The 24,704-nt window shown below is 40.6% G+C and overlaps 1 protein-coding gene across 8 annotated transcripts in view; it reads left to right on the top strand.

Annotated features, from left to right (window-relative positions):
• The window catches only part of LOC110160222 (ephrin type-B receptor 3), a 65,116-nt gene extending 47,766 nt beyond the window's left edge, over nt 1-17,350 (top strand). The window contains exons 6-16 of one of the 8 annotated variants that reach the window (XM_020924862.2): nt 3,145-3,269; nt 4,038-4,200; nt 4,655-4,763; nt 5,885-5,937; nt 6,384-6,506; nt 8,249-8,496; nt 8,959-9,174; nt 9,928-10,077; nt 10,767-10,966; nt 13,928-14,083; nt 15,831-17,350. In XM_020924862.2, coding sequence (XP_020780521.1) covers nt 3,145-3,269; nt 4,038-4,200; nt 4,655-4,763; nt 5,885-5,937; nt 6,384-6,506; nt 8,249-8,496; nt 8,959-9,174; nt 9,928-10,077; nt 10,767-10,966; nt 13,928-14,083; nt 15,831-15,939 — 1,652 coding nt within the window. In that variant the 3' untranslated portion in view covers nt 15,940-17,350. Of the gene's footprint in view, nt 1-3,144; nt 3,270-4,037; nt 4,201-4,654; nt 4,764-5,884; nt 5,938-6,317; nt 6,591-8,248; nt 8,497-8,958; nt 9,175-9,927; nt 10,078-10,766; nt 10,967-13,927; nt 14,084-15,830 lie in introns of all 8 variants that reach the window. The other 7 variants (XM_055164828.1, XM_055164829.1, XM_055164827.1 and 4 more) reach the window with 7 other exon arrangements.
• The last annotated feature ends 7,354 nt before the right edge of the window (nt 17,351-24,704 follow it).

Here is a 24,704-nt window from a genome sequence, read left to right as displayed (position 1 = left end):
TAAAAATGCAATTCAAGTGTTGTGTTGTGCTGGTCCAACAAAAATATATCACTAAGTTGTTTTTCTAGTATTTTGTGTATTTAAAATAGACATATAGTGGTTTGCAAATTGTTTAAAGGCCCTATATTGCAGTATTTTCTGATCTACAGTATGTTCTAATGATGTTTCCCTATCAAAAACTGAAAGCCTGCATAGTTCTTTCAAAGAGAAAACACTCTGTTCCACCTTGTGATGTCACCTGGTAATATAGGAAGTGTCCCATTGTGCTTTTAAACTCCATACCCCTTTACTAGAATCATTTTGATCATTTCAGCCCTGGAATTTGCCAATCTCTACTGAACTAAAGGTCAAATGTAACTGTTAATTTGAGAACTACCACTTTGTGACATCACAAGTTGGAACAGAGCAGTTTCAGCTTTGAAGATGTAGACAGATTAATAATAAAGGATTACTCAAACATGTGGAAATGAAAAAAAAAAAATCAAACAAAAGGCTTAAAGCTAGCAATTTTGTATAATGCAGGACTTTTTATTTTCATTGGACTAGCCAGGATTTGACGGCAACATAAAGTAAGATCAAATAGACATTAACCAACTATTTAAAATAACTTTGTACAAGCCACAGCACAGAAAATATGTTTTTTATTATGATAATGGAATGCGTGATAATCTCAGGCCCTCAAGTGTAAATGAAATAAAGAGGCATTATTCTGAATGTAAAAACTTGAGCATATGCACTTATCAGTCACAGTTATCATTTTTATGAGCAGAAAATACAGCAGCATAATGCTAATATTTTAATGAATGAAAACAATACTGAAACACTCTTAGGCTCATAAACTTTGCAGTGATGTTTAACCCACTTAAAGAAACAGCTTTGTTCTTTTGAGGTGGTTACCCAGGTTTTCTTACATTGTGATGGATGTGTTTGGTCACTAAGTTAAATTTGCTCTTGGGCCTGCCCCACACACACCCAGGATTATCTAGAGCACCAACCCCCATCATCTCTCTTGTTTCCTCACGGCCCAGTCCGCCTCACCTTTAGCCTCTCTGTCTTCTGCTTCTTTCAAACGCCTTCTGTTGGGACCATAGACCCTCAGTGGACAGAGAGGGGCTGCAAGCTTTTGTGTTACACATGGTTTAGCAGTGGGTTGACAACAAGAGATATGTGGTCATTTAGTTATCGCTCGACTAGTCTGATCAGGACTGAGGACAGAGTGCTGCTAGACGCCTCCCTCTCCCCTAATTTTAGTAATAGTTTTGATCTGTTTTCCTGATTGAAACTGGGCAGGAACTTAAAACAACACTGTGTAGTTTTTGGAGGGAGCACCTGCATGATTTCATGGAAATAGTTATATCCAGGAACATTCTCCATGGGGACAGATACATTTTATGCCATACTACATATTACAGCCAGGAACATTTCCATGGAGACAAGCAGCTTGCCTGCAGTGTCTTTTTTCTTTGTTTTTCAGTGCAATAAAAATATCAAAAATGTAAAAAAGCTTTTATTGAAAACTATTTTTGGCTAAAAAGTTACACAATGGGCATCTTGGCTTAGACCTTGATGGATCTAAGCCAAGATGCTTGGGGAGACATGGTTGCATTTTCAGTTGATGTCGTCCAGTTCTAAACCATATTTTATCTCTTGTATTAGCTATGTTAGTAGGATTTAGTCTCATTTTAGCCAGTTAAAACCTAAAGAGACAGATTTTTGGGGTGGTACCTGGTGTGAAAATCTTGGAATTACTATGAGAGGTCAGAGCAAAACCAGCAGTGGGAAGAAGGGGCCAAGAGAGCATCAGCTGTGATCAGATTATCCCTGTGATTGTAGTCTGCAGACCATCTCGGACATGCAAACTCACCTTTTAAGAAGCAAAATAAATACTATGGGGGTGATAAGCTTCAAGGCCCACCTACCACAGTTAACACAAGTTCTTGTCCCTGCGGAGGACCCCCCTAATCCCACGGCTCGGGTAACCAGGGGATTTGCCCAGGAAGCATTGTCTAGTGGAGGAGAATGAGGGTGCAGAGAAGAGAAGGCAGAGACATAGAGGGATGCCTAGCCACAAACTTAAGCAGCGAGGAGGCAGAGAAAGGAAACGCAAAGGGAGGATCAAAAGAACAGAAAAAGTAGGGATTAAAAAGCTTTTAACAAAACTAGTGAGAGTGAGAGAGGAGAGGAGGAGGGGAGACGGAGGGAGCCGGAGGAGATGGAAGTCTTGAGGACAGAGCTGACTTTAAAGGGAATCCGAACATTAGATAGGGAGATAGGGAGAGTTAATATTGTACCAGTGGACAATTATAGTTAAGAAATGGACCTCATGTTGTGAGCAAACGCGACCTTCAAACCAGTGCTATTAAAATTTTTACTTTTATATGTATTACTACTACTCACTGTCCTACTACTTCTGCCGCTACCACTTTCATTATGACTTTGTACTACTCTCTGTAACAATACAACTATTACTTTTAAATTCAAATCTCAAAAGTAATGTTCCTCTAAAATGTAACACAGTTGAAATAAAATATATTAGGAACCTGATGAAGTTATTAAAATAAAAATATCCTCTTCAACCAGTGCTGTGGCAGGTAAAACAGTAGAGCAAAAGTGAGCAAGTCTTAAAATCTTGGCTTGTTGAACAGACTTAGGCCTTGGATTGTTTGCCCAAAGATTATAACCTCTACCTGTACTTATTGTACATCATATAAACACGGTATACCCAAAAATGCGTACACTTCCTTCTTTTCCTTCATAGTGGTTGTACTAATTCCTGTCTTAAATCTTACGCCATACACAACGGTACAAAATTGAACCTCCCTACTTTTCTATGTGTGTGGTATAGCCCGCAGCTGGTATAGTATAAAACTCAATGTACCGGAGATTGTTTATCACTTTTGCCGTTCTTTCTGATGTCGCCGGAGAATTACTGGTCCCTCCTGCCTCCCCAAGGACTCCGGGAGGGGACAGTCTGCGCATTAGTGAGGAGTGGTGGTGCATACTAACTACCGGACATACTTCCTTTCAAAGTCTTTTTCAAAAACTGGATTTGGGCTTGTATGCATATAGACAATGGCCGTAGAATATGAATAGACACGCCATGGGAAATACATCTAACCCAATGTTGTGTTTTGTCCCGTGCAGCGCCTTCTGCTGTACCCACAGTTCACCTGATGGCGGCCACGGCGAGCACCATGAGTTTGTCCTGGTTGCCCCCGGAAAAGCCCAACGGAATAATTCTCGACTATGAGATTAAGTACCATGAAAAGGTAAGATGCGGTGTTGGTTAATTTGATCTAGCTCATTTAGTCTGGTCTTTTGTTTTATTTATGTTGTTCTGACTGTGGGGAAACAATGCCTCCGCTGATAAACCCAAAATTCCAGGCATTTTTCTTCTTGTGCTCCTGTGTGATCGCATTCCCCTAATTAGCTTTTCCGCTACCCTATCTGCCTTAGCTGTTTTATGTTTTCATTATCCATTGTCCATTGATAATGCTACCTTTGTTTCTACTTCTTATCCTCACTGCGGCTCAGTCCATGCCTTAGGAAGTAAAGCTTGATTTTAGGTACTGTGGAAAAGAACTAAAGTAGACTTAATAACAACTAATAATTTTGGATATTTGCCTTGACATAGTTCACTTCGACTAAAGGTGCAATGTGTAACTTTTTTGGTGAAGCGTCCGTCACCTGCTTGTCCCCGTAGAGATGTGTTGGCAAAGAGTAAGGCATTAAAATGATTTATCTTCACGGAGACGAGCAAGTAATGTCACCAGGTCAAGTTAGAGGTCAGATCTGTGGAGAGGCAAGCTCACGAACAGTATTGGATGCATTTTTGAGAAGAAGAAAAATAATTGTTGTAATTGAAGGGCTGCAGAAAAGCCACAGACCCTCCACCAGAAAAGTTACATAGTGCACTGTTAAAAAAGTGCACATTTCAATAGTTTACAAAAAATTCAATGCACTAAAAGTTTTCACTGGAGATCTATTAGCAATTAACAAGATCTAATGTTTTACTTTCTCTCTCTCGTCTTTTATAGGATCAAGGAGAGGCGATCGCTCACACCATGACCGCCCAAAGAAGCAGCGCACGTATAGAAGGCCTCAAAGCGGGTACTCCCTATGTAGTCCAAGTCCGAGCTCGCACTGTGGCAGGCTACGGCCGGTACAGCAGCCCAGCAGACTTCAGCACTAACCTCCAAAGTATGCATTATTTATACATGGATATTTGGGATCTGCAAAGAAGCACTTTTGACCCAAAGCAGTGCCTTTAATCATAAACCAGTCTGCCCCCCAAAAGGTTAAGAAAATATTCGGTTCGCTCATTATCTCCAGTCATTACTATGCAATGACGTCTTATGAAGTGCATTATTTAAGAGCAGATATCTGTCAATTCATTTTAAAATTGATGAGAACTCAGATATGGAAATTCAGTAATGATTTCAATTATGCAAGTATATGTGAAGTAGGCAGTCAGGCATTAAAAAAACATGGCAGTTTTGGGCAGAAAGTTCTTTTACTTCTACTCAAATACACAAGAGGAATACCAACTATTCTTCAAATGTATTAAGTAACAGCAGTATTATTAAATCTAGGTATTTGTATTCCACTTTTCCAGTATTTTTTATTCAGTTGGATTTTTTTTTCTTCTTTTCAGCTGATCCACCTAAGACTTGGCAAGAGCTATGGCCACTCATTGTTGGATCAATCACTGCTACCTTTGTATTTATCATTGCTGTAGTGGTCATTGCCATTGTCTGCCTCAGGTAAGAAACACATCTACACATCTACACAAACCGCTTTAATTAGGCTGCTAGAACTAAGCAAAACATAATATATCTATCTGTATAAATGTCATTGTCAGCTGTACTCCAATCACGCTACGAAACCTTTTAGTGGGTTCTTGCGATGTCCTTTGTGAATCCTCTGAATAGCAGATTAGCTCTAAGAATCTGTGAATAGCTGTCATCCTTGGCCAAAATAGTTAGTCATTGCAGAGCGGACACAGCATGGAGGAGCAGATGTTTGGGCCTGATAGACTCGCCCTCGTGTCCCTGTGCTCGCAATCAACTGTTTCCCAACCACAATGAGCCCAGATGCTGCCCTGTCCACTGCTCTATTGACAGAAAATACAACTCCAAAAATTGACATTGCATCAGCTAATAACTTCTTTCCTATACCCCTCGTTTGTGTGTGTGTTTGTGTCTGTGACTACCTTGTGCGTATACAATAGTACCCATTGGGTCCTCTCCAAACGCCCGTGCAGACAGTGTGGCTGACAGGCGTGGACTGTGTTCATGCTACACTGAATAATAATTTCCGTCTCTTCCCTTACATTACTTGTGTCTGTCGGAGGGTGTTAGCACGGCCCCTATCCTCTTCAGGACTACCATAGACGAATAGTAATAACACGAAACACAGAATCGGCATATTTTTACAGAAACTAAATTAGAATTTGAAATGAGATGCTAATGCACCGGCGGGTATTATTGCCCTGGATAGTGGTTAGACAACAAAGCAACGCATTAACATGTCATTTCTACAACCCGCCCCCATATCACTGTTGCTGCACTCTTGCCCAGTTCATATGCAAGAATGACAAATTAGATGCATTATTGTACTGAATGGAATCAAAACTGTATTGAAACTTTGAAAACTGCTTATTTAACCTTTTAGAGAGTTTTATGTCTCCAAATGGCTTTTACTTCATTATTTTACTTGAATTCTTCTTAGAAATCTTCAGACAATGGTAGAGCTTATTATCCTCCCATGCAAAACTGCCATTGTGTTCCATTGTACACTGCAGAAATTAGCCTTCACTTGTGTTTTTGCACCGTGCTGTGTCGAGTCAAAATCACTCATTTTGTGTTTCCAAACGTCTCAACAGGAAGCAGAGGAATGGCTCAGAGTCAGAGTACACTGAGAAACTGCAGCAATACAGTAAGTCTCTGAGCTGAAACGTGCTGTTTGTAAACAGCAACTCTTTGCACGCATGTTTTTACTCATGTGCATTTGACTAATTATGCATTAACCACGGCAATGTAGAGGTGGAAGATAACAGAATTAATCATCAAAATAATTGAAAGGTTACTTGGCTAAAACCTCTTCTTCTTATCTCTAACCTCAATACTAATGATACTATTACTTTTGCTGCTGATACTGCTTTTAGTGCCGTACTACTAAACCCTCGCTACTACCACAGTGATACAGTAACTGACGTGTGAGTACCATGTTGCCTTCCACCTCTGACATTGTGCCTGATGATAACTGTATGCAAATGTCGCTGCAGAATGTTAACTGGGATGTATATCTGGTGTTAGATCATCAAGTTTTGTCTGGCCGCATCGATTCACTTTCCCCAATTCTCGCTACTGAATCCCCCATAGTAACGCCGGGCATGAAAGTCTACATCGACCCCTTCACCTACGAGGACCCCAACGAGGCGGTGCGCGAGTTTGCCAAGGAGATCGATGTTTCCTGCGTGAAGATCGAGGAGGTCATCGGCGCAGGTAACCCACCCAAGCTCCTGAGCTACAGGGGGAAGGCTGCTAGTCACCTCCAGGCCATTCCGTTAGAGGACTTCACACCAAGCGGTACTTTGATTCAATTCATCGCTAGCTCATCTCGCCCCTTCCTCTATACCTTCACCTGTCACCTGCTAAGACTCCCCAGATAGACACTGTCATGTGGTTAGTGTGCTAGATGTGTAGTCTTTGAGGTAGCCTGATTTGCCCAGTTGTAGCATCCCTTTGATACTATGCATTGTGCATAGTATGTAGTACTTTTCCTTATGTGTGGAACATTTGTTTTTACATCTGTCCCTAAAAAAAGAGTCCAGTCCTGGAACGAGATGCATGATAAGCAATTGCAGTCAATTTACAGTGATTTTTGAGTTACATTTAGATCACACTGAACCAATTCTTAACAAATCTTAACAAACTAAAAAGATTTCAAGTTGACTGAATCCATAGCATATACTATTTGTTTGTCTTCTAAAAATCAGAACATACTGTGCACTGAATACAGGGTCATGTGACATAAGGACGATAGCCAACACTGTGGGTAAAGTGTACTGGATGATGTTCATGGATGTTCTCCAAAGATATGGAAGTATTCATGAACACACAGCCCAGTGCAATCATGTTTCAATAAACACATCATCAGTCTGGGCCCATCACATGCACACTCTTCCAGGATTGGCTGACTCTGTTCTCACCCACAAAGTAGTGAATGAAAAACATGGGAACACTTTTATTTTGTGCACAATGTGGGTGTGTCCCTTTTTAAAGTAACTTTGATGATGTAGTCATTGATTTATTTTTTGTATACTATGTTAAATACATTACATTATTACTAAGTAATATTTCTGCTCATAAGCTGCAGGAAAGGTCACGTTGAGTTAGAATTGTATCTGAGGCCATTGTGAAGGCAGAGATGGGAGAACCCTGCTACTACTTCTGCTACTACCAATACTTCTGCTACTGCTACTACTTCTACTGCGACAAGCTACTACCTCTTCTTCTGCTGAGGCTACTACTTCTTGAAAAACCCGTCGCTTCCCAGCATTCGCCTTAAAAAGTGACAAGTCCTCAACCCTTTCCTCCCTCTTGTCCCTCCTTCCTCTGCTCTGCCCCTCCCTCAATCAATCCATCCATTATTCCACCCATTATCACTCCATCACAACTTTCATATCCATAACGTCACCATTTCTCCTTCTTCTCATGTTTTTGGCACACGCTTGGTTGTAGACTCTCAACGCAAAATGTCCTCTTCGACTCCCAAGCTGCTCTCTCCACCTCTTTCCTCTTCATGCGCTCGCTACACAAGCCAGTCTGAAGCTTAGGCCATCCATCCCCCATTTCCCCTTTCTTCCTTTATTTAACATTATTTGTATTAGTATTTTCCACACTTTTGCCACGCTCCCACCTGCCATCATTACGCTTCATGCCAGTTGTTTTACATTATTTAATCATAGCCTAACAGCACCCAAAGTTTGTCCCCATGCTAGCACCCATCATCCTGTTGACAGTGGCCTGGGCTTAATTGCAGTCCTTCCTCTACCCCTTTTGAAAGTCACCCCACCTTTTGCTAGCCCGTCCCTTGCTCCTTGGTTCTAACCAGTTAACTGTCCCCTCTCTTCCCCCACTCTCCTCCACTTTTTTCCCTCATGGCCTCTCTCCCCTCTCCCTCTCTTTGTCTCTGTCTGTCTGTCCATCGCTCCTCTGCCTGTCCCACATGGGCTGTATCACAGGGGAGTTTGGAGAGGTGTGCCGCGGTCGCCTCAAGTTACCGGGGCGGAGGGAAATCATCGTAGCCATCAAGACTCTGAAAGTTGGCTACACTGACCGGCAGAGGAGAGACTTTCTGTCCGAAGCCTCCATCATGGGACAGTTTGATCACCCCAATATAATCCGCTTGGAGGGAGTAGTCACCAAGAGCAGGCCGGTGATGATCGTCACAGAGTTTATGGAAAATGGAGCGCTCGACTCATTCTTAAGGGTAAGTTTGTGGTTAAAACCAAAAACAAAAAAAAACAAGCGTTATTGCAAATTATGTATTATGTTTAGAATTTACTTTTCTTCAGTGCATGAGTAATTTCATTACACATGTGACTAAAGTTTTTTTGTTGAATGTCTCTCCATACTCTTTAGCTCAATTTCAAGATTCTTGACTGTTCACTGTTTGATAGAGAAGTGGCCAAAAACACAGCAAAACTTTAGATTACAATTTACCAAAAAAAAAAACTATAAGAAACCATGGATACATTAAACATTTGATGTGTTCTACAGTTTATGTGCTTTCAGCAGAACAATGTTATGGCTATATCATGGATTAAATGATTACATGTCTTGTTGTTAACTCTGTAATGTGGTATTACTGAGCAATATGAATGATTTGTTACACCACAATAAAAAGTAGTCCATGTTACAAATCCTTAAAGTGTTTTTCTTCCGTTTGCAGTTGAACGATGGTCAGTTCACTGTGATCCAGCTGGTGGGCATGCTGCGTGGCATTGCAGCGGGCATGAAGTACCTGTCAGATATGAACTACGTACACAGAGACCTGGCTGCACGCAATATCCTGGTCAACAGTAACCTGGTGTGTAAGGTGTCCGACTTTGGCCTGTCACGCTTCCTGGAGGACGACCCTACGGACCCCACATACACGAGCTCACTGGTGAGTCCAGGGCAAGACTGTGGATGCTAACAAGTGTTTTATCAGAGACAGGTAAAATACTGGGTAACACTACACTTTAATTACCCTTAATTAAATATAAACGTAGACTCAATTCATATTGAACAAAAAGTGAATTAAGAATGATAATATAGGCTTAGTAACTATTTGATTAAGACCCTAACTTCTAACCATGACCCCTTAATTAAAATGCTACTAAGTCTGACTCACTCTTAATGAACCATTTGTTCGTTATGATTTAAGTCTTTGTTCATTCAAGACTAAATACTAAAATAAAATTCCACTGAATAGTAAAAGTACTGAAGAAATTCTACTCATGTACAGTACACACAAAAGTACTTGCTGCTATTGCAACTGCCATGGCTCTTATCCTCCTCAAAAAGCTTTCAGCTTTAGATTTTATGAGTGTAATCTCCAAGTAGTTCTCTAGTTTGAAATTGCTACTTTCTACCTCTGCTCTGTTAACTCCTGTAAATGTGTAGAAGAAACTATCTTCCAGTCATGGTATCCCTATAAGAATACCATGTGTACCAGTGTATATACTGTGTAACGCTAAGCTGTATAGTCCATATATTTGTCCATATGCTCATACCATGTTTTGTACTAACCTTGTGAGTGGACCCTTGTGTTTCCTTGACTCACCCTCTCTCTTCCCTCTCGTGTGTGTATGTGATCTGTGTCCGTGCTCCATCCCTCCAGTATTTCATGCTCACCTACTCATTCGCATATCCACAGGGAGGCAAAATCCCCATCCGCTGGACCGCCCCCGAGGCCATCGCCTACAGGAAGTTCACTTCCGCCAGTGATGTGTGGAGCTACGGCATCGTCATGTGGGAAGTCATGTCCTATGGCGAGCGGCCATACTGGGACATGAGCAATCAGGATGTAAGTGCCATGTACCATTTGTTTATCTATAAAATTAAAGATGCACTTTTCTGGTGAGGAGTGTGCCACCTGCTTCTGTCCACGGAGCTGTTTTGGTTGTTGAAAAATACCTTGAATAATCTGCATTCTTTAGGGTGTCCTCTTCACAGTAAGAACCAAGATGATAGATAAGTTTAATGTCATACTGTTGAGCATTCCAGGGAAGACAAGCAGGTGGCATGCCCTCCATCAGAAAAGATACGGTGCACTTAACAATAACTACAGCATTTAGAAGAGTGAATTTGGTTTGACTGTTTGACTAGCTTTCGTGCTTGGCTGGGATTGTTTTACTTCAAAATATTCCTAACTGTAGAGTTTTCTAGTTGAGGAAGGAAATTGCATTTTAAAAAAACACAACACAAAAGACTTACCCTGGCCTGCTGCCATTTCGCTTGAAGAAAAAAAAAAAAAATTGAGATCAGTCTGGTCTCTGCCCTCAGTCATGTCTAAGTAATTACATCTAAACTAATAAAAATAAAAATAAAAAACATTCTGAAGTTTTATCACCCTGAAATTTACAGCTAAACAAAAAGTTTACTCACTTTTTTATATAACCTGTTCCGTTGTACTTTATTTTCTGTACAGTCTCGTCCTTGTCCCTACTATTTCTAGCCAGGCAAATTGATTGTGATTCCTGTCCTCCCTCCCAGGTGATAAATGCAGTGGAGCAGGACTATCGACTGCCTCCTCCTATGGACTGTCCCACAGCTCTGCACCAGCTCATGTTGGACTGCTGGGTCAAAGAGAGGAACCTACGACCCAAGTTCACCCAGATCGTGGCCACACTGGACAAACTCATTCGCAACGCGGCCAGCCTCAAAGTGGTCACCAACAGCACACAATCCACTGGGTAAGTTTGCTACATTCTTATAGAGCCAGATATAGACCATGAAATATATAGCGTGACAAATGGAGCACTCTGAGTTTAATTAGACTCAGCAGTTTAAAACTCCAAGCGCGGCGTTGTTTATCCTGTTGAGATGTGAGATAGAAAACAACATTAAGTGCTATTATATCCAATTACAATAAATGCGGTATAAATTGTAATGTCTAGACACTTAAAGCATCTTCCAAACAATGTGGGATTTCTTGTTCCGCATTGGTCAGTATCTATCAAAAGTGATCCAAGGAAAAACTGTGGTAAATCAGGAACAGTGACACACTTGAAGAGATATTATAGACTGTAGTCCATTTGCAATGCAAGTTAAAGGTGCATTGTGTGATTTTTCCACTAGCTGCTTGTCTCCATAAAGATGTTATTGCTTTTATTTAGAATGTTCCATGGTATAGCATTAAATTTGTTCACACCAGGGGGTAGACGAGCAGGTTACATCACTAGACTACACTACAAGTCAGATCTGTGGAAATGCAACCACAATCACAGATGGAGTTTGTGTATTTCTGAGCAGTAGAAGCACCCTAATGAATAAATGCTGGATAGATATATTTAAAGCCATACTGTGGAACATTCCAGGCAAAGCAATAACATCTCCATGGAGACAAGCATGTGGCAGATTCTCCACTACAAAAACTGTGCAAGTCTGTTGTAATTAGGGGTATTCTCTTTCTCAATGGTGATCAAAAATTTCAATGTAAGGTCATTAGTTCTCAGCATTATGGCTCCAAACTTTACGTTTTGCCCTTCTACCATTCTTTTCAAACTTAAACTTAGCCTGAACTAGGAAAATGGAGAAGTTGTAGACTGAATTAGAGGCAGTTGACCTACCTACCCATCATGCCACCCGGGTCTTGGTGTCTTAGGGGAGGGCTCCAGACAATCCTGGCACAGGCTCGAGAGGAAAGCCGGGGTCTCGGTTGGCTGCCGGAGTGACGTTCTTGGAAGATTAGGCTTGCAGTTAATTAGTTCGATTAAGGCGATGCAAAAAAGAGATGGTGGCGCCTTTTAATTAGCCTCTAACAAGATTTTAAACGGGCCAGCAGAGAGATGGCCTCCTGCTGAAAGGCCCTGGCTGCTATTGGACGTCTACATGCATAGAATACACAGATTATTAGGGCACTTTGAAAGGTACACAATTTAGGCAGAAGCAAGCATTTACTTTTGCCGTTGATCTTCATAAGTTCCTGATTTATTTGAGATGTGTAGGTCTTGTGGCTTGTAGCGTTTGCACAATAGCTGGACTCTTTCTATAGTTTAAAGTTCCATAATGTCATTTTTCTCCTTGGTAATGGTTGAATTCTAGTCTGTGTAGCTTCTTTTAATTACAGTTGTTTTTATTGCTCAAAAATACACCCGTTTGGAGTCTGTTCTCCACTGATCTGACTTCTCTCTGTGGAAATAGATAAGTTTATTGCTCTACTGTTGAACATTCCATGCAAAACAATAACATCACTATGGAGACAAACAGGCAGGCCCTCCTCAAAAAAAGTTACACAGTGCACCTTTATGTAAAGATGAGGACATGAAATAATTATTGGCAGATGTATACGGAAAGATTTTGAAATGACTGAATTGAATTCTGTCTTCACTACAATGCTTTCTTTAGTCCTGCTGTGGTTTTGTCTGTTGCTTGCTAGAATAACAAATGTATCAAATATATACCATAAGTCAGAGTTACTTATACAACAATATGCATGCTCCTCCTAGACTATTCTCACAATTTTCTCTAAAAGCTCTTGACCTTGAGTCCCTGTACATGTGCTCCCCTCCCCGTTCTGCTGCTCCAGGCTCACATGTGGCCAGCAACTGTCTGGACTCTTTTGAAGTGTGCTTTATAGAAAGATGCCTAACAATGCTCCATTAAGAAAAGCCAGAGTTGTGCGTTAACTACAGCCCGGGGGCCAGGGTCTCCCCAGCGCAGCCCTTATTAAAAATCACTCCATCTACACCACTCAATGGAGCCTCTGTATCACTCTTATTAAACTAAGGGCTCTTTTTTGGACTATTCTTTTTTCTCCTGGTCTTTCTCTTTAAATTGTTAATGAATCTAATGCCATCAAAAAGGATGACAGGATCAGCAGAGCACAGCAGAGAGACAGTGCAGCTCTTTCTCTTCCCTGGTTCAGTAGACACCTCCGGGTCACCCTCATGCCTCCATATGCGCTTCGCCCACTCTGTTTTGCTCCATAGCGTGCAACCCAGACTTATTAAAACTTGCACGGTGGCCTCGCTATCTGCAGCCTTGATCAAAGTAGATTTTATGGAAAGGTCTTTTAGGCTTGTCAACAGGTGTACAAAAAAATGCCACTTTAAAATAGTGATAATGGTTTTACGTTGTGCATGCAGTTAAATTTAAATGCACTAACCCATCGCATAAATCACAGTGTGGACATTGAAGCACTCTGCCCATTTGTTGCTATCATTCTCTGGTCTGGTCGCTGAGTCAACATTTTTCCCACACATAAGGCAGCCACACGCAGACATCTGTGTTTACATAGCACAGACATTTCACATTTTGATGAAGCGGTTGCCAAATGTTGTTCCATTTAGATGAAAATGTGATGTATAAATCATTTTGTCTCATTATTATGATCTAAACGGGAGACATTACTGTACATTTCATTGGTGTTTGGTGAGAATTGAATGTGAAATTTAAAACTGCCCATCTGTATGAAATGAATGAATACCTCCACGCCAAGCCTCCAGCCAGTCCCCACAGTGACCCCCGCCCACCCTGCCCTGCCCCCTGCACACAGCTCCTTACATAGGGAGACCAGAGGAGGAGGGGGAGAGGAGAGGGGGAGAGGTGGCACTCAGCTGGGGGGTTTGGGTGCGAGGTTGGCCTGGCAGAGACAATAGACCTTAACCCTCTCTCTTTCTCTCTCTCCCCCTCCCCTCCCTTATTAATTGTAGGGTCTCTCAGCCCTTGCTTGACCGCTGTGTGCCTGACTATACCACTTTCACCACTGTGGGGGACTGGCTGGACGCCATCAAGATGAGCCGCTACCGTGACAACTTCGTCAACGCCGGATTTGCGTCGTTCGACCTGGTGGCCCAGATGACAGCAGAGTGAGTCTGAGAGGGGGTGCATAATCAGGCCTGGAGTGATGGACTCAAATTAGACTTATATAGATTGACCTTGTGGGAATTAGAAAAGTGTATGCTAAATTAAAAAAGATGATGACATTTTAATACACAGGGAATCTAGCCATAAGGGCCACCTATACCACGTTGGTATAGACTCGAGGAACTATAAATAGGGTTGTTTCTGGAAGGGCACCTGGTATAAAACCCCAGCAATTAGAATGGAGAAGCTGTGTTGACACAAATTGCTAAAAATTTGTTTTTATTATATTGACGCAATTTAGATTCTGCGCTGCAATATTTTAGTTTAATTAAAAGCTTTTACATAGTAATTACACAGAGCATTGCCCCAGCAAATGTTTATCCAGAGGAGGTTGTAAAGAACTCCAATAATGTTATTCTGGCAGCCAAGAATAACAAGAGAGGGAATGCCAAGTAGCATGCAAATCACATTTCCTCTGCTATGGAAAGGTTTATGCAATAAGGATGAGGCTAATATCACCTGCTGCAGCGGATAACAAGTCCTAATCAACACTAATCATTGAGCAGGTTCCCTTAACTGTGGTCACTGGTCGACCTTGGTGCCTCCCTGCATGTTTACAAACAGGAAATGATGTAATGGAATCTTTGGGCGAAATTGCGGTCCGGTGATGATCAAATGAATGAATTAGGACGATAATGATAAATAAATCTTCCTCATTAGCTGCATAATAGGCGGCGGAGGCGGGGGTAATTTGTTTCAATTTGAGCAGGCTGACAGGTGTGCTGTACTGTGGCTCTCTGCTGCCCTTAATGGCCAGTAATTCCTCTAATAGTCTCCATTTATTATCATTTCATCCTCCATCGCAGCACTGATGGGGGGCGCTTTAAAAAGTATTTATTATTATTTATTGTTGGCTTTTTGAGAGGGTGAATTTGCAGATGGAGTATGAATGCCTGAATGGCACTGGCTTATGTTTGTCCATGTTTAAGTGGCCACATTGAAAGATAGGCAGTCATTGAGGAAGTCCATGGTAATCACGTGTAATATTAGATTATACAGTGTGTGCGTGGATGAATGGGAAGGACGCAGACTGTGGCACACAACCAACAATCAGTTAATCGCAGGGCCCAGACGCCAGACGCTTTTTTGCGCAGCTATCAACGGGGGAAATCAAACAAGTGAGCGGAAAAGCACGGTGTTAAACCAAACAAAGCCTCGGTGATTAGATTGTGCAGTCTGACTAATGACTCCCAGTGTAGGTGCCCTCTCCCATGGCATTTTACAGTTGTAGTAATATTAACTGTATGTCAAGGTTTTACACACATACACACAAACATACACTAGGCCAGATTTCAGGAAGATTTTGCAAAGTCAGTATTGATGGTATAAGGAATATTATGGTTGGAAATGTGGTTGAATTTAATCTCTTGAAAGTAACAAATTAAGCATCCAAAAGCGCTGTCTCTCAGAGTGCAGACTGTGGCAAATGACTGTGTTAATCATTACCAGTGAGATTATAGCTCTTTCACATCTGCCAGGCAACGAACATATTCTGTGTTCCCAGAATCCACTAACATGAGTGTCCCTGTTCTGTTGACTTACCCATGAGGAGCACATTTTATGGCCCCTCTCTCGCCCTGTGTAGCCTGTTATCATGTGTGTATTTGCTCTTAGGTGAAAGTGAAATCTTCACTTGCATGTTGACTTCTGTGCATTATCACTGAGCCACCTGTTCTCTCTGTCTCACAGGGATTTGTTGCGGATAGGAGTGACGCTAGCCGGACACCAGAAGAAGATTCTTGGTAGCATTCAGGACATGAGACTACAGATGAACCAGACGCTCCCTGTACAAGTGTGAGCTGTGGGACACACAGACTGATGCAGTCTAAGGACAGACAGACTCCAGGGGCTGAACGGGGCTGAACAGGGCCAGAGAGAGCCATGGGAAACCCCAGCTGCCTCACCATCTCTTCCAATTAGACACAAAGAACAGGCGTGCAGTGCCTCGGACTAGTCTTTTCTCCTTCTCACCGACGCTTCAGCTTTTGCTCAGTTTTATTTACCATGATTTCTCATCCCACAAGAACTTGTGTGTTTTGCTTTTGAGACAAAAAAACCTTCCCCATGCCTCACCATCACCTCCAGTGTCTAATGGATTTGCATGTGCGTTCTCATGTGGTTTGCCTTAACCTTCTGATCCAAACCCATCTGCTGTGAACACGGCAGAAATGACACTCCCTGGTTTATGAAAATAACATAAACATCAAGTCAAAGGAAACTGAAGAGGTATTTTGACCCAGACAAGGACAAACTAACCCAGTAGATGTTATTGCTTTCATTTTCTCAGTGCACATATATGTTATTTTCCATCTTCATATTGAAGGTGTGTTATCCAAAAGGGCACTTGCTGGGGAGGAGGATAATGATCGGGTCCGGGCGAGGAGGTCAGAGGGCAAAGATGGCAGCCACATCTCTGGAGACTGTTTTGGCTGTTTCATAACCACGTGACCTGACTCCCTCAGTTCTTCTTTGGGATCATGTCTCCATTAACTCTCTCTGTGTTTCATTACACCCTCCCATTTGTCCACATTTTTGTTTTCACTTTTTCACAATTGGGAGATAAATGACTTCAAAATAAACCAAGTCGACCCCTGATGGACACTTGATGTGCTACAAAAGACTGTACCACAGTGACCGACCACTTGGCCTTTTGTGTGTTTTGTACCCAGTGTGCACTGTGTGAGTGAATGACAGAGGAGTGTGTGGGTTTGGTCGTGTGTTAGTTGCACACAAATATACTGTACAATACAGCTTCCGCTATTTGCCAACGTGGAGAGTTACCGCATGAACTGAACCGTGACATGGAGCAAAAGTTATGCTATATTCTGTGGACAACTGTTAAACTTTTTTATTGAATTAAAAAAAGAACTTTGGACTTCCACACATATATAATTATATGTATGCATCATACGGAGAGAAACCATGATGGACACCTTACTTTCTACTTAATATTACCTGGATTTAGAATAATCAAAATTCTTGTTTTAATTTCCTGCCCTATGTATTTATTTGTACCTCCCCCACCCATCTCCCCCTGCACCAAAACCAGGTGGACCTTTGGCCATTTGGGACTATGGAACAATCAGAAGTGAGAGGAATTTCAAGAGGATTCTCATTAAACTAAAGAAATGACATATAAATTGGATATTGTATTTTTGTTGTTGTTCTAAACAGCCTGTAAATGTTTTGTAACAAAAATATGATAAATAACAAATGAAATTCTGTGTTTTGACAAAACAGGTGTTGTGAAATGTTTGGGTTGGGGTGGAATTAAGAGTAGACAGAATATTACATCCACTGACATTAGTGTACGAACCCTAGTTTCTGCTCTATGTAGGTATGCTTAGACTGGCACTTAAGAGCTGTATAAAACTTCCTGAATTTCAAAAGAGCATATCCCAAAGTACTGGGCCTTTGCTTAATGATCTTCCATGCACCTTAACACATGTCAGCGATTCATCAATGTCTCTCATGTGTAATATTTCCCATAATTCCTCACACCGCCAGCTTGTCTTAACATACCATAGCTGTTAAATGCTTGTAAAACCCTGACATAGTGCTGTGTCAGACTTGTCAACTTGCCTGCCAATCATCAGGAGCAGGCCCAGAGGCAGAGCTCCGTCACAGGGCCCACGCTTTTTCCACCTCATCAGAGAATCCTGGAGAAACCTTTTGGTCTCCGCCTGTCAGGTCGATTACCACGGGAATGGATCAGGCATTGTCAGGATCCATCGCCGTAGAAACGTACAGTGTGACAGGCTGACCTATCATTATCTCTCTTAATTTCCTGTCTGCCGCGCAATCACTGTCTCCACTCGGACTGTGTGATCAGTACAGTCAAAGTCAACTACAATTCCAGGAGACTGTACGAATTTGTGTACCCCGTAGTTTCCTAAATGATAGCAGATGAGCACGAGTCCAGATTATTTCAGCATTTTGTTAAGTGCAGTGTCTGCTATGGAATTTCAAGCTAGTTTTCATATTATGTGGGTTAGATCTATCAGCACAAGGTATGTTTTTAATCTGATGCCACTTGTGCAACCTTTTGATTCTTATTTAGTCTGTCACATGATTTATGCATGCCATACAGATGCCGTAGTGAGCAGAACATTACATATCCAGGTTTGGAACTTTGTGATTAGCCTGTTGAAATCAATATAAAAAGAACTGAGGAGATGAACCCAGTACATTCAGTTCCATGAAGAAAATTGCATTGTTACAACAGCATAGTAAACAGACAAACAGCAGTGTCTAAATAAGTTTATTTTTTATTTATTTATTTTTTACAATATTCAAACACACAGACTGAATGAAAATAATCTCAGTAGAAAAAAATACATTTAAAGGTCCTATATTACACAGAATGAATTGTTGTGAGCTTTAAGCTATGTTAGAAAGTTGTTACCTCCTCAAAAACATACCTGGAGTTGTGTTTTGTTTCATTCACACATTTTAAAAATCCTTTATTATTAGTGTAATTACATCTCCAAAGCTCAAAATGCTCTGTACCACCTTGTGATGTCATGTAAAGGTAGTTTACAAATTAACAGTTACCTTTTATCTTTATTTCAGAAGAGATTAGCAATTCCATGTGCAAATGAAACAAAACACGACTCCAGGTATGTTTATGATGAGGAAACAACATTACAACTTAGATCACAAAACAGCGTAATATTGACCCTTTAAAACCATAAATACTACACCAACACCAAAATGTCTTCCGGGATTACCAGGAGAACTTTTGCTCTTGACTTCCTGAATAGCCCATAAGCCACCCGCTGCTGCAGACCATACATCACCGAGCTGATGAAACAAAGATGGTCCCACTGAGGGACTAAGCAGGATCATATGGTAAAGGTGTGTATGAAAAACGGCAGCACTTTGGAGCCGGTGAACTATTGATGAAGTGCACATGGTGTGGTGTTGTTTTGAGCCAAAGCCAGGCGGGCGTGAGGGATGAGCTCCTCTGGCACCAACTCACATCTTTAAATGATTATGCTGCCAACACATCAGCAGCAAACAATTCATCTTTGAGGAAGAGCCTCCAACACGTCCATGGGAGTGTTTAAAATTTAACTTTTACAACAACAGGGGAAACCAATTTGTTAGTGTAGAAAGTGTAGTTCTCAGGGGTTCTCAAGCTGTGGATGCAAAATTTCATAAACTGGCTTCTACTGGTTGTGTTTACAGCTTAAAGGGTTCATATTACGCTATTTTTTCATCTGTGTTATAATGTTTTCTCATCAAAAATAGACCTGGAGTTGTGTTTTGTTTCATTCACATTTAGAACAGAAACCCTGCATATTTAGGAGTTTTTCTTTCAAACAGAAAACGCTTGTGGTGTCATGTGGTAATTACAAGAAGTGCTCCACTGTATTTTCAAACTCCATACATCTTCACTACAATCATTTGGATAATTTCATCTCTGGAATTGCCCATTTCCACTGAGCAAAATGTAAAAAGAAGCTGAAATCTACCGTTTCATGACATTACAATGTAGAACTTTGAGCTTTAGAGATGTAGACTAATAATAAGAGTGTGAATGAAACAAAACACAACTCTGGGGATGTTTTTGAGACGGTTACATTATAACATGGCCTAAAGCTCATAAGAGTCAATTTTGTGTAATATAGGACCTTTAATATAGAACAGGCCAAAGGTAAACAAGGGTTTCTAAACAAGGCTCGAATATAAAGCACCACGTGTAACTCACTTGAGAAAAAACTGACTAAAATAAAAGCAAATATCACAGTCAATCTTTTATTGCACTAGGACTTTGAAAAACATTCATCATTTAGTGTGAGCAGGCTTGCATCTCCACAAACCTGGCTCAAACATAGCATGAAATTGTATTACTTTGGATAAAATTGTATGCCTTGAATCGTATCTGGAGAATTTTTCAAAAAAGACTGGTTTGCAATTTTCTGTTTCTATGGATTCATGCAGTTGAAGTGCCGACACCAAAAAGTTACGCGGTGAGGCTATAAATTGGTTTAGCTTCATCCATTTGAACTTACTCAGATTTCTACACTGTGAAAGTCTTAAATCATTTCTTACCTTATCTTAGAACTGGAACATGCAGTTTTTGTGGTTTATGTTTAGAGCAGATTTATCCGTGGTCTAGTCTTTTTACCGCTGATATTCCATGTCTTTTTTCATTTCGTACCTTCCCCCAGACCAGAGTAAGTCAATCATTCAGATGATACTTGGAAATCCAAATATTTCCTGAGGTGGTGTCAAAAGTTTGTGAATCACAGTCACTGGTCTCGCCAAACACGTCTTCCTGTGCCAATACAAACTTGTTGGAACATTCCTTCATCTTATCTTCCCATGTTTAGACTCCTTCAACATGCCGTTTCTATGACTGCACTTAACCCTTTGGCTGCTTTTCCATTACTGCCTTTACAGTAGCTGACTTCTCCTACTAACAAGCCCAGTGTTTCTGATGGATTTCATAACATGTGTCTCCTGGAGTTATTATGATATACGATATTATACATGTAGAGACAAACTACAACTGTACAATACACAAAAATCCATGCGAAACAAAGCAGTTGTCAGTTTCTCTTTGAAAAGCATCCAGGCGTATTCTATGACTCAAATGAAATGACAAAAAATATGATGTGTTATTGTAGAGATATTTTTAAATTATCCTTTTTGCAATTAAATTATTATACAAACTTGACTCTGGCCTTGACTGTTTTCTTTGTACATTCACAAGCTGTACAGTATGGGATTTAAACAGCAAGTAGTGTTACCATGGCAACAGCACACTATTTATATGCCGTGGTCGAGGTTATTCGCTTGTAAAAAGGCTGATTCCAGTTTAAATGTGGACCACGTAACCTTCCTGGTGAAGAGTCCGCTACCTGCTCGTCTCCATGGTGATGCTATTCCTTTGCCGAATGTTCCGCACTAAAGTGACTTATCAGTATCCATGGAGACAGGCATGTGGCGAATTACAGGTCAGATCTGTGAAGGCGCAGCTCTGGTCACACTGAAAATATATGTATAAGATATTTTTTGAGCACCAGTGTTTGAAAAGATGTGAGATAGATACGTTAATGCCATACTGTGGAACATTCTTGGCAAAACAATATTAGAGACAAGCAGATTCTAGAATTTTGAAATTCAAGTTTGAACAGTCTGGGTACTATATGGTTCTTTTAAACCTTCTAACACAGTGTTCAGGCGATACAGCAAAGAGAGCAAAACATCTTGTGGACACAGGTGGAAAAAGCAAAATGAAGGTTAGCCAAAGCCGGACAGAATATGTGAATGAGATGGATCCATGCGGAACAGCGGAGGAAGTTGAAAATGGTGCAGAATCTAAAGTATACTGGTGGTCAATAGTTCAGAGCCTTAGAGAGAGTTTGGAAAAGAGTGTGCTGGTAATATTGTAGAGTGTAGAAACAGTCACAATGAAGAAGAGAAAGGGCAGCTGGAGCAGGAGGGGTGAAGATGTTTAGGAAAAGAGATGAGAATAAACCCATATACTGTATGTGTGTTGTGTGTGGGATTTGAGAGGAAATATTGGGTACTGGTAGAAAGATGTTGAGGTTAGAGCTTCCAAAGGGGTGTATGGATGTCATGAAATTGAAATTAAATATAGCAACACCGTGTAACTTTTCACCTGCATAATTCCGTGGAACTGGAAAGCATACTCCGGAACATTTTCCATAGAGATAGACACATTTTATGCCATACACTGGGGAGTATTATAGCCAAAGGAACAATGGAATGTAAGCCGAGTCAGATTTGAACCACTGTCTTTAGGACTTGACACTTGACTTGATAAACAAAGACAAAGACTTGGGACTTGACTTGGACTTGAAGGTCAGTGGGACTTGACTCGGACTTGAGCCCTGTGACTTAAGACGACATGATGCTTTGACTAGTTGACAGATTAAATGTCATTAAGCACTCTTAAATCTGAATTCTTTCCATTCTGACCGTAATAATTCACACTCTTATCAAGGCATTTAAAAAGGAAAAATCTAAATTTCTACAACTTTTATTTAAATATTCATTTATAAATATACCAAGACTTTTTAAGTACAATTTAGTTAAAACATTATAAAAAGTGCAGAAATCTATTATATATTTGGTACTTTGTTTTAAAGACTTGAAATGACTTGAATCTCAAAGCAGACAACTTGGGCTTAACTTGGACATAACTTGGACTCGTGGGCCAGTGACTCGAGACTCGACTTGGACTTGCCTGTCTTTGACTTGGGACTTGACTCTGACTTGAGGTCAAAGACTTGAGACTTACTTGAGACTTGGTCCCGCCTCTGGCTCACAGTACGGACACATGTCTTTAGGTGGATTAAAAGATCCAAAATGAAAAACCCGAAAGTCAATTTCTTTGGACAAAAATGTGAATTTGTGATGTGAAATGGGGTTAAATCGATGCATATAATTTAATCTTGCAACCATTGAAAAAGTTTGTTTAAAAAAAAAAATACACAGCAAGAAGAAAGTAATAACTGTCAGATATTTTGATATTCTGGACTAATCCTTCCATATTTCACATTTGTGTTGTTTACGTAGACTTTTTGTTATCTATCCCTTTTCAATTATTTACAGCATTTGTCTTTTCTTTAGACATGAAATATCTCCTCACTTTTATACTTTCATTCGCTTTCTTAAGTAGAAATATGTCATTTTTTAATCCAAGTTTTTTGATTTGATGTTTTAGCTTCAGACAGGTTTAGTGCTGTCTTAGTAATGCCTGGGGACATTTAAAGTGGCGCTGCATGTAATTCTATTTTTTGGACTGTTATTGCTCATCTTTATAGCTACAGGCGGCTGATGAGTGGATATTGATCCTTGGGAGGAGTTAGCCCGAGTTCATCTATTTTTAATGTGCCCCTGTGTGGATACATTCTGCTGGGTTATTAGAACTGCCAGGGTGCAACATTCAGAAGGATTGAGTCCAAGACGCTATTGTGAACTCAACAGCTGGGACAATTTATTATTCATTTTCTTTTATGTTGCAAAAATGTTAATTTAAAAAAGTGGCCCTGTAAATTCTACTGAAAGAGATGGCCAAAAACTGTTCGTTTATCCCAACCTTTCACTTATCTCACTTAATCACAAACTCCGACACTTATTGTTCATACTGTACACCAATAAGTGTCAGAGTAACTATGAGAATAGAACAATAATAAAGTATGCGGATGATTCTGTCATTGTGAGTTAGCTCCAGAAAAATGAAAACCAACATGGGCCAGTTGTTGAGGACTTTGTAAAATGTGAAGAGTCAAATCTGCACCTAAACGTATCTAAAACAAAGGACTTTCGAAAGCGAGTGCCTCAGAATAACATCACATCTATAAAGGGGCAGTCAGTTGAGTGTGTGGACTCCTATAAGTATCTCGAAACACTCATTGATTCAAATTTGAGTTTTGATGATAATTGTACTGCTGTGTGTAAAAGAGGCACCAGCGCCTTCATTGTCTGAGGAAGTTGTCCTTTTACCATGTGGACAGAACCATGAAAACACTATTCTATAAAATGTTTATGGAATCAGTTTCAACGTTTTCATTGGTCTCATAGTTCGGGAGCATCTCTACTAAAAACAAGAACACCCTGAATCAGTTGGTTAAATGGGCGAGTGAGGTACTGTACTCCCTATACTCAAGAGTATTTTAAAAGACGTGCAACATCCACTAAATTCAGAGTTTCAACTGCTTCCCTTTGGTCAGAGGCTTTTAGTCCCAAGATCTAGAGCAAATCATTTTAAAAGGAGCTTCGTTCCAGCTGCTATCGTACTTATGAATAAATTGTAATCTATTTATCTATCAATTTTAGTAGGTTTGTCTCGGAAAAATTGTGCATTTTTATATATTTAATATTTATTGTGATTTTAGCCAAGCGTGATGAATGAATGTAACAAACCTACTCTGCACTGGAGCACTGTAACACTTTATTTTGTAATTGTGTTTTTATACGTGTTTATTGTACATAATGTGGATGAATGAAAGTGAAATGTGGGACCTGCCTCTCAAATCTGCAAAACAAATTTACCTACGGGCACGAAAAAAGTAACCTAACTTAATCCACTTTCTATGGATAACTGTAGCAGATCAGCATCATAGTACATGGATAAAAGGTTCTGGACTATAGAGTTTTAATAATACCTCATTTATTATATTTGAGGACAGTTAGGCTACGTTCAGACTGCAGCCTGAAGTGACCCAAATCCGATTTTTTGGCCCCTATGTGACCTGTATCTGATCACTTAATGACAGTCTTAACGATACAGATCCAATTTTTTCAAATGCGACCCAGGCCACTTGGATATGTGCTCCTGAAACTGATACATATCTGATCTTTTGACATGCCACTTCAGTCTGAACGGCCAAAGCGCATTCATACGAACTACACATTATCAACAAGCCACAAACGTCACTATTCTGCGCTGAAGTAGGCGAAAATTGTTAATGAACTCTGTGTCACTGAAACGAAGCACATCACCACTCACCACTCTTGGCTACGTCTCCACATCCACACGTTCCTTTCAACGGACGTCGCTGCCGCTGCCCCACAAAACACCAC

The sequence above is a fragment of the Boleophthalmus pectinirostris genome, unplaced genomic scaffold (genome assembly GCF_026225935.1).
Source record: "Boleophthalmus pectinirostris isolate CB_2022bp ecotype Guang Dong unplaced genomic scaffold, ASM2622593v1 HiC_scaffold_7, whole genome shotgun sequence".
Taxonomy (NCBI): Eukaryota; Metazoa; Chordata; class Actinopteri; order Gobiiformes; family Gobiidae; genus Boleophthalmus; species Boleophthalmus pectinirostris.
The sequence above is the reverse complement of the archived record's forward strand: the minus strand, read 5'-3'. Positions and strand labels throughout refer to the sequence as shown.